The sequence below is a fragment of the Cyprinus carpio genome, chromosome B21 (genome assembly GCF_018340385.1).
Source record: "Cyprinus carpio isolate SPL01 chromosome B21, ASM1834038v1, whole genome shotgun sequence".
Classification (NCBI taxonomy): domain Eukaryota; kingdom Metazoa; phylum Chordata; class Actinopteri; order Cypriniformes; family Cyprinidae; genus Cyprinus; species Cyprinus carpio.
This window is the reverse complement of record NC_056617.1, coordinates 16,167,372-16,182,455: the sequence shown is the minus strand read 5'-3', so window position 1 is coordinate 16,182,455 and position 15,084 is coordinate 16,167,372. Positions and strand designations below refer to the sequence as shown.

General features: G+C 38.0%; 2 protein-coding genes across 8 annotated transcripts in view; one reads left to right on the top strand and one right to left on the bottom strand.

Moving 5' to 3' along the window:
- The first annotated feature begins 152 nt into the window (after positions 1-152).
- Positions 153-5,058, top strand: LOC109086745 (mitochondrial fission factor homolog A-like). 5 transcript variants are annotated; one of them, XM_042747545.1, is made up of 8 exons: positions 153-295; positions 846-1,057; positions 1,601-1,710; positions 1,957-2,051; positions 2,507-2,725; positions 3,086-3,151; positions 3,325-3,400; positions 4,416-5,058. In XM_042747545.1, exons 2-8 carry the CDS (start codon positions 853-855, stop codon positions 4,545-4,547), a joined length of 903 nt encoding a protein of 300 aa, XP_042603479.1. In that variant the 5' UTR covers positions 153-295; positions 846-852; the 3' UTR covers positions 4,548-5,058. The 5 variants fall into 5 exon arrangements, with proteins under 5 accessions (XP_042603479.1, XP_042603477.1, XP_042603478.1 ...); XM_042747543.1 differs by lacking the exon at positions 153-295 and adding an exon at positions 323-504; XM_042747544.1 differs by lacking the exon at positions 153-295 and adding an exon at positions 326-504 and having other exon boundaries at positions 2,546-2,725.
- Positions 5,059-6,680: 1,622 nt separating this feature from the next.
- LOC109086706 (angiomotin-like) overlaps positions 6,681-15,084 on the bottom strand; it is a 32,509-nt gene continuing 24,105 nt past the window's right edge. For all 3 annotated transcript variants that reach the window (XM_042748550.1, XM_042748551.1, XM_042748552.1), the window contains 5 exons: positions 13,832-13,981; positions 11,909-12,099; positions 10,950-11,329; positions 9,374-9,625; positions 6,681-8,297 (listed from right to left, as the gene is read on the bottom strand). In XM_042748550.1, coding sequence (XP_042604484.1) covers positions 8,167-8,297; positions 9,374-9,625; positions 10,950-11,329; positions 11,909-12,099; positions 13,832-13,981 — 1,104 coding nt within the window. In that variant the 3' untranslated portion in view covers positions 6,681-8,166. The remainder of the gene's footprint in view (positions 8,298-9,373; positions 9,626-10,949; positions 11,330-11,908; positions 12,100-13,831; positions 13,982-15,084) is intronic.

Sequence of the window (15,084 nt, the reverse complement as noted above, 5' to 3'; positions counted from 1 at the left end):
ATGGAAAAACGCTGTATATAGCCTATGTCTGATTTGTTTTTTTGTTTTTTGACAAAGAACATGAATTTGCTATAGAGTAATTTTGTATAGAGCTGTCACAGGAACAGGATATATTATGTAAATTGCCATATTTATAAGGAATATTTTATGCTTAGTATTTTAAAAAGTAAAAAAAATAGCTCTAAGATTCCATTTAGAATAGCTTCTTCAGCAGTGAGACAATACGTATGCGCCGGGCACTTTTGCTCGCAGTCATATGACGTCACGTACGTCAGTCGACGTGAACCGCATGAAGGTGGGTTGAACAGCTTGTTGGAAGTTTAAAGAAGTGTTTTTATTAAGCCAAAACACTTAAACGCTGTGTTTACTGTTTGCTATTGTATCGCTAGTAGACAAGTCTGAGTGGAAAACCAAACCAAACCGCTAAGTCCAAGCCGTGGACATTACTATGTAACGTTAACGTAACGAGATGACAAATTTAGCCCCGCGAGCTGTAATCAACAGGTGTCTGTTCAACAGTGTGCTGCTGTATAGAAATGTTAAACTGCTTAGTCGAAAACTGACGTATATCTAGGAGACTCTAGGTCATAAAGGAACAATCTTGATGGCTGACCTCTATCTGAACACACAAGGCTCACTGACCGCTCACTTTGAATATATTCCAACCAGCAAGCAGCAATTATCTTTAGCATTTGCTACTACATTATGGTTCTTTTAAAAAATATACTTACCGTGACTTTATTTTGTACTCTATTTCAGTCCGTGTGTTTGTTTTGCTCACGTAACGCAGCTTAACGTTTGATGTTGTGCAATGCGGTCGGTTTAATTCCCTTTACTGGCTTTAGGCTAGTTATGGCATCTCCAGGGTATTTTGGTGACGGTCCTCCGATACGCGAGCGTGACCCGTACTTCACTGAGGTCATCAGCCAGAGGATGCGCGTGCCTGAGCGGCTGAGGTTCGGTCCAGCGCCTCACGCGCACTCACCTGCAGACCAAAGACACGAAGAGCTCCCTTCTGCTTACAGCATGCACATCCCAGACAGACTGGCCTTAACAGGTAGACTGCATATTGGTCCTATTTCAGACTATCTTTGAATGTGTAGTTGATTTATTTGATCAAAAATACAGTCAAGACATTTATGATGTTACAAAAAGATTTCTATATGAAATAATTGTTGTTCACTGAACTGTCTATTTGTCAGTGAATCCTGAAAAAAGTATCACAGTTTCCACAACAAATATTAAAAAGCAGAAACTCTTTTCAGCATTGATGATAATAATAATTGTACACAAAATATTATTGAGCCACCAAATCAGCATATTAGAATGATTTATTAGAAAGATCATATGACATTGAAGACTGGAGTAATGGCTGTTAAGAATTCACCTTTGCCACCACAGGGATAAATTACATTTTAAAATATATTAAAATTGTACTAATATTTCACAGCATTACTGCTCTCATTGTGTTTTTGGTCAAATAAATGCAAGATTCGTGAGCATAAGTTACTTCTTTCAAAAACATAATAATAATAATAATTACAATCAGTATATTTTTTTCCAAAATCTGTTCTCTTAAATTTTTTATGTTTTTCAACAGATGCTCCTGATCTGAGTCCACGACCTCTCTTCACGAAACACACTTCATCAGTGTGGGACCTGCAGCATGGGTCCTGGGACAGGGAGGCCTTCATGAGGGAGCCTGTCCAGGTAGTCTCACATAGCCAAAGCCTTCACTAGATGGCAAAAGGATCTTAAATTGGGGCGTGAAGTGTCAATCACAATTAGTTTTGTTTTAATGTGACGTGTAGAGAAAAGTTTATATTATATTAATAATAGAATGGTGTAAAAATGGTTGTTGGATAACTTGAACCATTAAAAAAATTTATATAAATGTCAGTGAGGGTCATAAATGGATTCATTCCAGTTCATGATATTGCTTGTAATGTGTCACAGAGTCCACTGCGAAGGTCTTACAGCGACCAGGCCTTTGGTCGAACCCCACCTGGAACCCCCACACACTCCAGACAAACACTGCACTCCCAGTCTCCGTAAGTCCAGTTCACTGCTGAAGCACTCTGACTGAGAATCATATTATCAAAGAGTTATAATGCTCTGTCATATACAAATATACGAAGAAGCTAATGAAGAAGTTAATGAGCGTTTAAAAGTGGCATGATGGTAAAAGAACAAGCAAATTTTGTTTTAAATTTAGATTTAAACAACGTTCTAAATGTAGTTCATTGTCAGCTCCCCTAATACAACATTTTCCTGATATTTCCCCAGAGAATTACTACAGTATGTATCCATTTCATAGCCTTTATATACATGTCTCACTACCACTAAACAGCCTCTAGAGGGCAGGAGAGATTGAGTGTTGCATTTGGTCAGTTCACCTCACCCTCTGTGCTAAATGAGAGGCTTATTTACCAGACGCATTTATCTGATGAGACATTTATTTAAACAAACCCGTTCAAATGAAGCGTGTGAGGTTTGTGTGATACAGCTCCTCTATGTCCGTACTCTCCCGCCCTGTCCGCAATAGCCGCAGTATTGGACGTCCACCTGTCGTGCATACAGACCCGTCCCCACCAAAGCCCCCAGGACTCCCCTCCATCCCACCCAACCTGCTGTCCCCACAGAGCATGCTGCAGGCCGCCAAGGAGCTGGGCCAGCAGGCATCTCAGAAACTCCTCCAGACCGTCACCACAAAATACTCCTCCAGGTGACACGGATCCTCATCCTTCATGCCCTGCCTGTCCCCTTCCTGCGGTTGTGGGCTCTAACTAACCTGGGATATTCAGCTGTTTGGTTGTTTCTGACGGAACTGCCTCAGACTAGGCTTCCTGTCAGGATCTCAGAGTTGGTGTACCTTTCATGCCTGCAAATTCACATCAGAGCTTTGGGCTTTGATTGAATTCACTGCTATTGCTTTACCCGAGCAACTAACATGCACCTTAAGCATTCCAAAACTGAGCTTTGAGCTTTTAGTTCCCCCTTTTCTTCTCATTTTGAATGGAATTGTTCACAAACTCATGTTTATCGTGGACTGCTGTGGTGCCTGGTGTGTCTCTTGTGTTTTAAGGTTTGGTTACCCAGAAACCCTTCCCTCTCAGGCTGTGGAGGTTCAACCTGATCAAAGCAGGACAAGGTGACAGTGGCTCATGCAATTTCCATCTAAGAGCAAGCAAACAATTCCTGTTTGGTTGTTTATGTAGGGTTTTTATCATGAAGTTAATCAGTCAGTGATGTAAGGGATGCCGTTGTGTACGTTTCAGTGGAAAGATGTTGAAGTTTTTGTTAACATCTATTTTTGTCCCCCAGTGCCTCGCAGGAGTTCTGGCTCAGTCCTGAAGAGGACCCAGGTACTGCTGTCGAGTTCATGGTGCTCCGCAGACAGGTGAGTGTTTGAGCTTCACACCGACCACGAGTTCAGAACAATGCACTCATTCATGCTTAGTATTTTTCTGTTGTGCAGTTTTGTATGTCATGCATGCAGAAGTTTGTGTACACATAACACAATATATACAATGTTTTAACATGTAGTTTGTATGAATACAATGTGTATAATACAGTACTCTACAAATCTGTATTTGACACATAATGTAACATTGACTAATTGTTGCATATATATATTTTTTAAAGCTTAGTTAAAGCAACACTATGTAAATTTCAGCGCTCTAGCGGTTAATAAACACAACTGCATGCATCACGCGGAAGAACATTCTAACCGGAGCTACTTCTCCAAGTTTATTTCTATGGGGATTCACGCAGTTATGTGTTTCTCCGCAGCGGTGACGACCCGAACAGGCTACAATATTCCAAAAATAATCACTTATTATAAATGTACCGTAGTGATTTGGGATAAGACAAAAAGGCAGTTTGGTAGATGAATTTATGATGTACTCGCTCATTATATATATTTTGCATTTTAACACAGAAAAAGTTAAATAGTGTTGCTTTAAAGTAAAAAAAAATCAAAAAGTAAAATATTGACCACTATTAATCGACCTGGAGATATTTCTGTCTATCTAGTCATTTAGCTTTTGGTCAACAGTGATTCTCTTAGTCGGGAGTTTATAATGTTGCCAAATTATTACTAGAATCATGTTTGGTATAAAAAAAAAAGACATATAACCAAAGGCCAGAAAAACAAATACAACATGAAGAGTGTAGTCCAATTTACAAGCAAATGAACTGGATATATTTTCCCCTTAAAATACTGGTGGATTGACTTTTTTACTAACTGTATCTATATATAAAAAAATAATTCAGACTTTTATATAGCAATATAACATACTAAATTCCTTTAAAATATATTTGAAAAAATCTTACAAAACCTGAACCTCTTAACAGCATGCAGTATATTCGTGTGTGTAGTGTGGATGACACTGATTATGTTCCTTTGATTTCAGGTGCTGAAGATGAGCAGGAGGATAGCAGGACTGGAGAGACAGAACGCAGAGCACAGACAGACCGAGCTGCTGCTGTTCTCTCTGTTACTGTCTGCCTGTCTGATCAACGGCTGGCTGTGGATGCGCAGATGACGGCTCACACTATACAGACAGCACTATAAGAGCAGCAGCGCTGTACATCACTGCACATTTTTCTATAGAGATTTACTCAATTCGTTCTCATAAAAATGATGGTCAGTGGATGGTTTAGAAACCACTGTCATTAGAATGAGGCGTTAATCTCTGAACCTTCCACTCAGATGTGTCACGTGATCACAGTAGGGACATGGGCCACTTTGCATTACAAGTGATTTGAGCATGTTTTTCACTGATGATGTCATTCAGTAATGCAGTCCCTCTGGCTCTTTTGATCAGACTAGTAGCTAGTTTTTTGTATTTGATTTATTCTGCAGATTAAGTAAATGCTGAGATTTTCTGCATGCTTTAGCAGTATTTATGAAAATATAAATATGAATGTTTATATGTATATTTGAATTTTTTCTTGCAGTTAGGCATTCGAATAGCCTTCATCCTTTTTAACTCATTTCCCCAGCCTGATGTATGCTGAATATTTAAAATAATAAAAGTTGTAATTAGTCTCAGATGTCTTGTTCTCTCAATGTCAACATTAATTTAGCAAAATTTGCATTCATATGATGCCTGACAAAGAACCACTAAACACTGCAAATGGATCAGTTTATTAAAAAATTAAATTAACCAAGGAAAAAGTTATTGAAACGCTTTAGACGATAAACCAAAAAAAAAACCGCAAAGCCTTATATAAAATCTGCATGCGATAAGAGAGTGAATAATGAACAGGAATACAATTTAATTCAAATCAATCATCATTGTACAGTAATAACATTGTCAAGCAGCAACTAGAGTGACATTTTGTAATGAAACAAATACTAGTGAAATAAAAATGTAAAATGCCCATTGATTGGGACACAAGGGTAAATACTGTACAAAATAATACAAAAACACATTCTCATAATTCGTCCTGAGATGGACTGACACATTCCTCTTTAGAAACTCAAACTATTAAGTATCAAATGTAGCAAGACCATCAAGATTGGTTTAAATAACAAGACTGAGGCTTCAGGTGGAACAAACTTATAAACGTGGTAATGAAATGTCCAGATTAGCCTCACAATCACTGACCAGTACGGTTGAGCTTTAACTCTTTAGGGCTCTTTCTGCATGTAGACCCATTTAAAGCATTACAGTAGGGACCGTTTCAGTTTGCATTCAGGGAACTGTATTTGAAATGTAATGAGCTTGTTTATCAGTATTTTGTTCCACCTTTGTCTCAGTCCACTCTTTGGTCCATTGTCTTAGTTTGTGCCCAAATTAGATTAGTGCGCTTCAAACTTGCTGAAACTGTCCTAAATGCACAGCTGTTGAGCATTGACAATGGGTGATCTAACAATGCTGGAAATGTCTCTTTCAGATTACATCTAAAAAAAGAAAGACAGGAAGGAAGAAAAATAACTCGTTTCTATCTCTCGAGCAAATGAGAAAAGACTGATTGTGTACAAAATGTCAAGTACCGACGCACACAATGTGCTGAACTGTGCTCAAATACTTGATACTCGCAAATGAATTTGGTCCATGTTTCCAAAAAAAAAAAAAAAAACACATGCTATGAAATCAAATACTTAAGGAAAATAATATTTTATTTAAATCAGGTTTGATTCTTTTTGAATTGTATGTGGTTGTCTCAACCAAAAACTGAACTATAAATATGAAACTGCTATGTTGGATATTATTTCTTTAGCCCTGTATTTTTGAAATCATCATATAATGTAACCAAATCAGTCACATCAAATTAAATACAAATAAAAATCACTCAAAACAAGACATTTCCTGCACCAGCTGACCCCTTAAGAGGAAAGGGTTTTATACTGTAATGATTTGTGTGTCCTGCAGGGGGCAACAATTTGATTAGCACCAAGTTTAACCATTCAAAAGTTTAAAATTATAAAAAAAATATTTTTTTTTTTTTTTTTTAATCTAGCAGAAAATGTATTAGGATCTTATTAATATTCAGAAAACATACAAATGAAATATTAAGCAGTACAACTCTGTTAAACATTTCTATAAAAATATTTCTTAAGGACCAAATCAACCACTTAGAATGATTTCTGAAGGATCATGTGATGGCTGGTGAGAATCCAGCTTTGCCATCACAAGATTAAACTACATAAAATATATTAAAATAGAAAGCTTTCATTTTAAATTGTTTCGATGAAATTTACGTAGACTTGGTGAGCATAAAAGATTTAAAAACAAACAAAAAAAAAATCTTACCGACCTCAACATTTGAAATGGTATTAATTATATTAATCCAATTCATCTAGAATCATTCATCTGAAGTTCTGAGTTCTTTGACATGACGGCCTGCTTTAAAAACTTGCGTTTGAATGTTTATTCATTCAGAAATGATAAAAACCCCAGTTAACACACTGCAAGACAGACTATTTATCGTATTTGTGTATAAGCACCTGAGAAACACAAATGAATCAGCTCAATGTTGTTGTATCATCTGCCAGGGAACGTTTTAGAAAAGTGGTTCAGATGTGCAAACACTCGAAATGTGACATGTTCCAGATGAAAACGGACATATCGAACAGACATCACACTGACGTACGCAAGCGTCAAGCAGAAAATCACTTACAATTTAGATCCAGAGGTCATTCTGAAGAAGCACATGACAAAATGATAAAAAAAGCCTTGAAATCAGATGGTTTCATAGATATTTACTGACTTCATGGAAGAATCTAATTTACACATCCATGTAATCTTGAATTACGTTAGACCCTCTAAATAATACGAGGATCGTTGCTTGGCCCTGCTTTAATACATTTGTGTATAATTTGTCTTTTTTTTTTACGGATTCCTTTGGTCAAGAGCTAAAAGTCTGTCTTGCAACCACGAAACTGCATAAAAGCTAATTTGTTATCTACAAAACAAAACCATGACTTAAAAGTAACCATCACATTGAAACGAGAGGTTTGGAGGCTTTCCAAACTGTGAAAGGACAGACCGGGAAATCCAGGACCCCTGGCTATCACCACGCGCTAAATGTGGATACCTCTCACTCAAGGCACGTTGTGGCTGCTGTAGCTCTACTGGAATGATGGACCTCAGTTCTGATTGGAAAACTACAGACTCTCACACAGACAAACCCAAAACCAGTTGGGTTACTCATACTTTCACATACGGATACATGAGCTTGTGGACACAGGTAAACGCTTGTTGGTCCACTGCTCAGACCATGCGTCCTAGAATACAAAAGGCCCTACGACATTCAGTTTTACAGTATTCCGGTTCAGTATTTACACGTAACAACTGTTCGGCTAGTCACCATATCGCTTGATACTCAAGTGCCACATTTGTATTATTAGTACATATACACAACAAAACAATCGCATAACCAAAAAAATATGTGTAAAAACAAACACAAAGTAGTGCAATAAATGTAAAAAATGATGCCAAGATATTTGGTCCGAGGGTCTGGATGGGAAAAAGACCACCAGACAATACTGTACAAAAAAAGTGTTGATTGTAAATGACGTTGTATATTGTTGTTCGCAGATTCGAATGCATTCCTAAGCATCCTGACAGTCTTGATCTGAGAGTAACGGAGAGAAGAGAAGTGCACGGATTCCTTCACCTGCTTAGAGTTGTTTCTCTATCAATGTGTGTGTGATCAGATGAGTATCTCCACCATCTCACTGTCCATGTCCTGCACTGGGAGTGGCGACGACGGCAGGCTCTGCTGCGGGAGCGACTGCACTGGAGCTCTCCTCTCTAATGTACTGCTGTGAAACACTGGCACATCTGTAGAGACAAAGAAACATTCAGATGTTTTATATATATATATATATATATATATATATATATATATATATATATATAATATATATATATATATATATATATATATATATATATATATGTATAATTTGTTAAAAAACAAAAACAAAGTTAAGACTGTTAAGAATATGACTTATACAATAAACAGCCTATAAGGTAAGGCTATTAAATCGCAGTCCCAAATTAGTTTTTGTTAATACAATTAAGTTGGGATGAGCCACCACAGTCAAAATGACACAAAGTGAAATGGTATTTCTGGGTTATGGAAACAGTTACCATGGTGAACATATAATACTAACATGAGCAGTTAATGAAACATGGAAACTGCTCCTGAATAGAATGATTATCATACCTTCATGCAAATCCTTCCCAGCTAACACACGCAGTACCAGTTATGTGATTTATCGGTACTGTACTTTTATTTCATGCGTTGCATGCTCGTAGTTTCTGTGCTTTAGTGAAATGATATACAGCGTGCAGAGTGCGCGCTACGAACACGGTATAATATCTGGCAGAACAGGATAGTTCACATTTCTGAGGTAATAGACTTTTCATAACAATATATGAAAATAACGATAGAATATAGAAGTGTCAACAGCTTCACGCATTTTAAAAATAAAAGTCTCTTAAAAATAAAAGTCTCTCATCAGAAAAACATTTAGAATTACATTTTTTGTTGTGGATGTCGTTTCTTTGACCATACACTCCATACACTTTGGGCCCACCAGTTTAGAAAATTACATAACCCTAATATTTTTTTTTTTAACTTTATGAAGTAGAAGTGTATTCAAGTTATTGTATGTATGAATTGCATGTTTGTTGAATAAATTTTTTTTTTTTTTTTTTTTTTTAAGTCATGTGATTGACTATTTTATAAAATTTTCTTTACCAATTTTATAATTTTTCTATTGTGCTGTTCCTATCAATTAGCACTCAACTAGGCTTTAGTGGTTGCTGGGTTAGTTCGACATTAAAAAACAAAACCTGAAGAAAACACTAGTTTATTATCAGTAATAAGTGATTTTGTGTGTGTGCTGTACCGGCGATGCGGTCGGGTATGTAGACTGGGCTCGGGCTGCTGATCCGGCTCGGTCCAGATACGCTCTGCAGGGCAGGTGTGCTCGGCTTGCTGGCCTCCTGACCCTTTTCCGTCTGGGTGCAGCTGTCTCTGCTGCCGGTCTTTGAGTGTGCGGCGGCTGGCATGGGGGTGGAGGGCAGGACTGGAGATGGAGAAGAGGAGATGGACTCTGTTCTCAGAGAGTCACCTCTGAACTCTGGGCCGAGCAGAACACCTGGAACATGAAGAGTGTGAACAATTCAGATGTGAGTGGATAAAAGACATACATTAATACATTATAAATACATTGTACTATATTATGGCTGCAAATAGAATTTTGGTGATAAGTGAATAATGTCTCATTAGAAATTACATCAAAAGTGGAAAGAACTAACCATCAACCACAACTTTCAGACACCATCTTAATTTTTTAATTCAAATGTTACGGAATCAGTCAAACATTTTATTTTGATCAAATTTAGAGCATGAAATGCTTTTTTGGTTTTAGATTTAACATTTAGTAAAAATATAGGGCTGTCAGTCGATTAATTAAATTGCAAAATAAATTTGATTGTGAAAATACCTACAAAAGATTATGTAAAGCTATTTTGTGTTAAATGAGAAAGTATCAAGTAGACATTACAAATTGTAGCTTTAGAAAGAAATATTTGATTTGATTCAACAATTTTTTTTACACATAAATATTTAAGCAACAACGGCCTAACATAAACTATGGAACAAAAAGAAGATCATTTGAGAAACATCTCAGTATTTTTTTGTCCATACAATGAAAGTCATTGGTAACCAAAACAGCTTTGTTAACAGTCTTCAAAATACATTCTTGTATGTTCCACAAAAGAAAGGTTTGAAATGACATGAGGATGAGCAAACAATGACAGATTTAATTTTTTGGGGGTAAACTGTCCCTTTATTTTATTATTATTATTATCATTATTATGAAATGATACTTTACATAAGAAACTAAATCTGCCAGCAGGTGGCGGTAAATGTCTTTATGAGTCATTCATTTATTCGATTTGTTCAAAACGCGGATTCATTCCGAAACTAATCACTGCTCTACATTTACTGTGTTTGAAATATAGCACAATATCAACTTATTTACTGAACTGTTGTATAAAATCGCATTTAAACTCGTGATATGGGACAAACTCAGGACAAAATCAGCATTTGCATGATACTGCTCTCTCTGCTCGGGTGATATCACTTATCCTAAGATATAAATATGAGACAAAAAAATTTTTTTGCACCAATATCTTGAATTCTGGAAGCATAACTGCATTTATGGCATTGTTGACCTGCATCATTTTTGTCAACAGTCAACTGTATGAAATGTAAGATGATGTACAGGTCTGGGAGCGGGGGCAGTGCGTGTTAAAATATTTTAATCCTGTTATTTTATCATAACTAATTAAATTAATGCGTTAGACTGACAGCCCTATTTATTTTATTACTTCTTTGTCTAATTTACAACTGGGACCTCTCTGAGGGTTAAACAGTCCCACAGCAATGCGTTTCAGATCTCCTTCTCATGCACTTACCCAGACTGCCCTTCCAGCTGCGGTCTTCCCTGCGCTCCTCCGTGATGGGGCTGCTTCCGCTGAGACCCAGAGAGTGTGACAGCAGCCCGGAGCCACTGGAGCTGCCGGTGCCCATAGCTATGGACATGAGGGACTTGGAGGGCCTCATGGCAGGGGCGTCTAATTTGCTGGCCGGTTCTTTCCGCGAGCGCTGATGCAGTACCTTTATCATGGCGTCCTTCTCTATGATCTGAGCGTGCAGGTTCTTGATCCTGCTCTCCATGTCCAGACAGCGGCGGTTAGCCATGAGGATCTCCTCTTCTTCTTTCTGGATACGTGCCTCCACCGAAGTGTCGTAGCTGCTGCTGGGGGAATGGCTGATGATGGCAGAGGACGTGTCTCTGGACAGGTTAGAAAATAATCAAATATAAAAACCAATGAGGAACGGAGTAGATTTTCCGTAAATTTTCACTAGTTACTTTTATTTTGTAGTTTGCTTTTAATTCCAGTTAAGTTTCAGTTTCTATTAATGGTCATAGATAGTTTTACTTCTGTTTTTATCTAATAGTAATTTAAACTTTTAGTTTTATTTTATATAGTTTCAGTATTTGTATAGTAATAATTAATATCGTCACTTCGAAAGAAGGCATTTACTAAATGAATAAATGTTCTATTTTTCCCGTTTGTACTGCAGTGCAGTATAGTTTTAGTTTAGTGTTATTGTTATTGTTATGCACGCTCACAATTCTAATGTTTGAATTTATTGATTAGGATTAACCCCTTGAGATGTACCATCTCATTTTCGAGGGGGTCCCATATGTCCATTTATGCATTTTAGGTCCAATAATGTCCATTATGTCCATTTCAGGTAAAAATATATTTTCATTGTTAGTTTTCAGGATGACAATGTTGAGAAATCTTAAAAAACTTTCTAAATTTCTTACATTGTAGGCTTAGTGTACAGAAGTGAACTTGTGTACCTCTGTGTGGCCACAGAAGCAGCAGCGTCCAGCGCGAACTGTCTCATGACACTCTCCTCCAGGTATTTCTGCTCCCATTTTGTCATGTCGGCCTCCAGGGCCAAAATCCTCTCCTCTTTTTCTCTCAGGTGCTCCATCAGAGCCGCTGTGCTGAACTCAGGACTAACTGGGTTCTGAGAACCACCCTGCCTCTGTGAGAGCGAGAGAGAGAGAGACAGAAAGAACCATTAATAAATCTTAGTTAAGTAAATCAATTCTGACTAAAATGTCATTAAATATATATGTTTCCCTATTTAAGCTAGTTAAAATAAGCCAACTGGCTTAGACTAAAAATCAACTCTTGGGTTACAATCAATGCAATCCAATGAAAAATTTATTTTATGCCTACTGAGCACCAAGTAATAGCTTAGCAACATGCTAACATCAAGCTTTATCAGAATCGGTCTGTAGAAGTGTTGAGTCTCTTGTATAGAAAATAACAGTAAAAAATAAATCAGACTATATATAATTAAAATCATCAATTTTACAAAATATTTGCATATGCTGTCTACTTTTAGACTGTAACTTCCACACCAGTATAGCTTAGCATCGACATCAAACTAAATGCAATCAATTTTTTCCCAAATCACTAAAGTGCAAACCCTGCCTACACAGCTGCTTCTAAAGATTGCATTAGTTATGTCATTCACAGTGCTGATTGCCTACACAACACATAATAAACCTTAATAAGTTCATCCTGATAGCATTACTAGGCCACATACACAATATTTCTAGACTCTAAACTAAATCCGTGAAGTCTGAACTTTTCTTGACAGATGATTGAGTCTATGAGGCAGAATTTGCACTGAACTTGTTGAGTTTCCTGTGTGGAAAAGTCCAATGTTTTGTTGGAGCTGTGTATTTTATGCTTACTGTGTACTGTGCTGTTAGTTTAGCAACATGCTAACATTCAACTCTATTGTAATCAATTGTGAGTTGAGTATTCTCAATGTGGAATGCACTTGTCCAGTTTCATCTGGAATGTGTCCCAGACCACCTCCTGAACTGGTTTGAGAGATTGGATTTAAATCCATCTCGATAGCGTTTCAGAAGGCATTTACACATGATCAGATGGTCTTTTCATGATCAGATAGCTATGCAATCTCTAAGATTTGAGTACTGCTGATCTAAAGTATTTTATTCGGTCCCACTTTATATTAGGTGGCCTTAACTACTATGTACTTACATTAAAAATAAGTACAATCTACTTATGTTTATATTGAATTGCAAAAGGTTAGGGACAGGTCTGGTGGTATGGGTAGGTTTAAGGTGTAAGGGATGGGTCAACTGTGTAATTATAAATGTAATTACAGAAATTAATTACAGGTGTAATTACATGCAGCATGTACGTACACAATAAATGCATTGTATCAAATGGTTAATTTAAATGTAAGTACATAGTAGTTAAGGCCACCTAATATAAAGTGGGAGCTTTTAATCTCATCTGAAGGTTGTTTCAGGTGTCCTGGTTGAAGGAACACCACAGAGGAAGGATGTCCAGTGTCTGGGCCTCTAATGAAGAATACAGCTGTCTCCTTCTCCTCTTTGCTCAACGCGCACACTAACATAGGAGGGTGAGCTGCAACCTTTCCTCCAGATTAGGGGTCAGTAAAAATTGGACACACAGGAAGAGGGTACACAAGGAAATGGATCATCTCCACAATGACAGCATGAGCTCCTGCTGCCTGCAGCTGGGACTCATCCATGTATGACTGTTGTGTGTGTGTAGAAACAGTATTTGGTTGCACTTATTGCAGTTTAAAGGGTTTTCAAAGTGGGTTCCAGGGATATATAGCTAGCAAATGGTTCTGGGGCAGAATGTGGTGAAATTCTGATTAAAAGTCAAAAGTTTGATTAAGTGAGAATAGCGTGTACATCTCTTACCTGTTGCATTCGCAGTGATTCGAGCTCTCTCTCCAGTCGAGTGCGTAGTCGATGCTCAAGCTGTTCTCTCTTCTCACAAGCAGCCTGAAGCTGTGCTAGAGCCTGCTGCATCCGCTCCACCTTCTCCACATATACCTGCTTTTTCTTCAGCTATACAAACACAGAGAATGCAGGTCAGACGCTGCTACTCACGCTGCAACCAGAAGAACCTATCCACCTCACAATGCCTCCTTGTATCCTTCAACCTCTCTTTCTCTCTACATCCCTCAATTCCACCAGTGGTCGTAATTGCAGCCAAAATGAATGCCCCAATTTAGCTCGGGGGGCGGACAACATAGTGAGAGAGAGAGAGCACAGAAGTATTTGGCTCCCGTTTGGAAGCGGTGGGTGGAGAGGGCAAGAATTCAGCCATCTTCAAGTCCTTTCATGGCAGACAACTCAAGAGGCTTTGTTAGGGGAACAAGCGAGCGTTTGTGACAGGGCAGAACAAAAGTGGAACGGCCCGGTGCATTTTGGGACGCAAGGGTGCGTGCCCCGTTCAGCAATGGCCAAAAGGCCATCTGGGAGAACGCCAAAAGAGCTTAACCACAGACTCCAACTGTTACAAACACTCAAGAGCAGAGTTTAGATACGTCAATGCTACTTCGGTTAGAAGGCTTTTTTCTCGCTTTCTCTCCCTATTATAGCTTTTTTGGCCTCAGTAAGGTTGTGTGGTTTCAGAGAAAGTTGCAGCCAGCGGTTCTCTTGAGCTTGAAGATCATATCTGCAGCAATGAGGAGCTGACGGGAAGAACTTCAAAGAACTTAAGAAGGTTGAGCTTAAACATTGTGGTGGAGTACCACAGGGATGTGTTTGAGGATAAGGGAGTTGTGACTCAATGAAATGTCCATTTAATGCTGGTTTCGATAAAGTACACCCACAACTTTGTTTATCAACAATAAAACACTCATAAGCAGAAAATATTTACGGATGTTAATTTAGTTCCCAATCTGTTCTGCTATATTGTTCAATGGTCAGAGCATTCTAAAAGCAATTTGTGAAGTATCTGGAATAGATCAAGCCCTGCCTAAAATCTGCCCAGTGAAAGGCTGCCAAACAGGCAAACTGCCTCAGCCTTTCATCTGGATGGCAGTATGATTCAGCAACTCCCTTACCAAAATGTAAATAAATAAATAAATTACAGAAGTCATTCAAGATTTCCTTAGCTCTAAAAGAGTAACACACAATGTGACCACAAGGGGGAAGGGAACACA

What these genes read in the sequence shown, in the direction of transcription:
- LOC109086745 (XM_042747543.1), top strand. Translation starts at nt 470, where the DNA reads ATGACAAATTTAGCCCCGCGAGCTGTAATCAACAG. An exon ending in ACCACAAAATACTCCTCCAG is followed by an intron (nt 2,726 to 3,085) that starts GTGACACGGATC and finishes TTGTGTTTTAAG; the next exon opens with GTTTGGTTACCCAGAAACCC. An exon ending in CCTGATCAAAGCAGGACAAG is followed by an intron (nt 3,152 to 3,324) that starts GTGACAGTGGCT and finishes TTTGTCCCCCAG; the next exon opens with TGCCTCGCAGGAGTTCTGGC.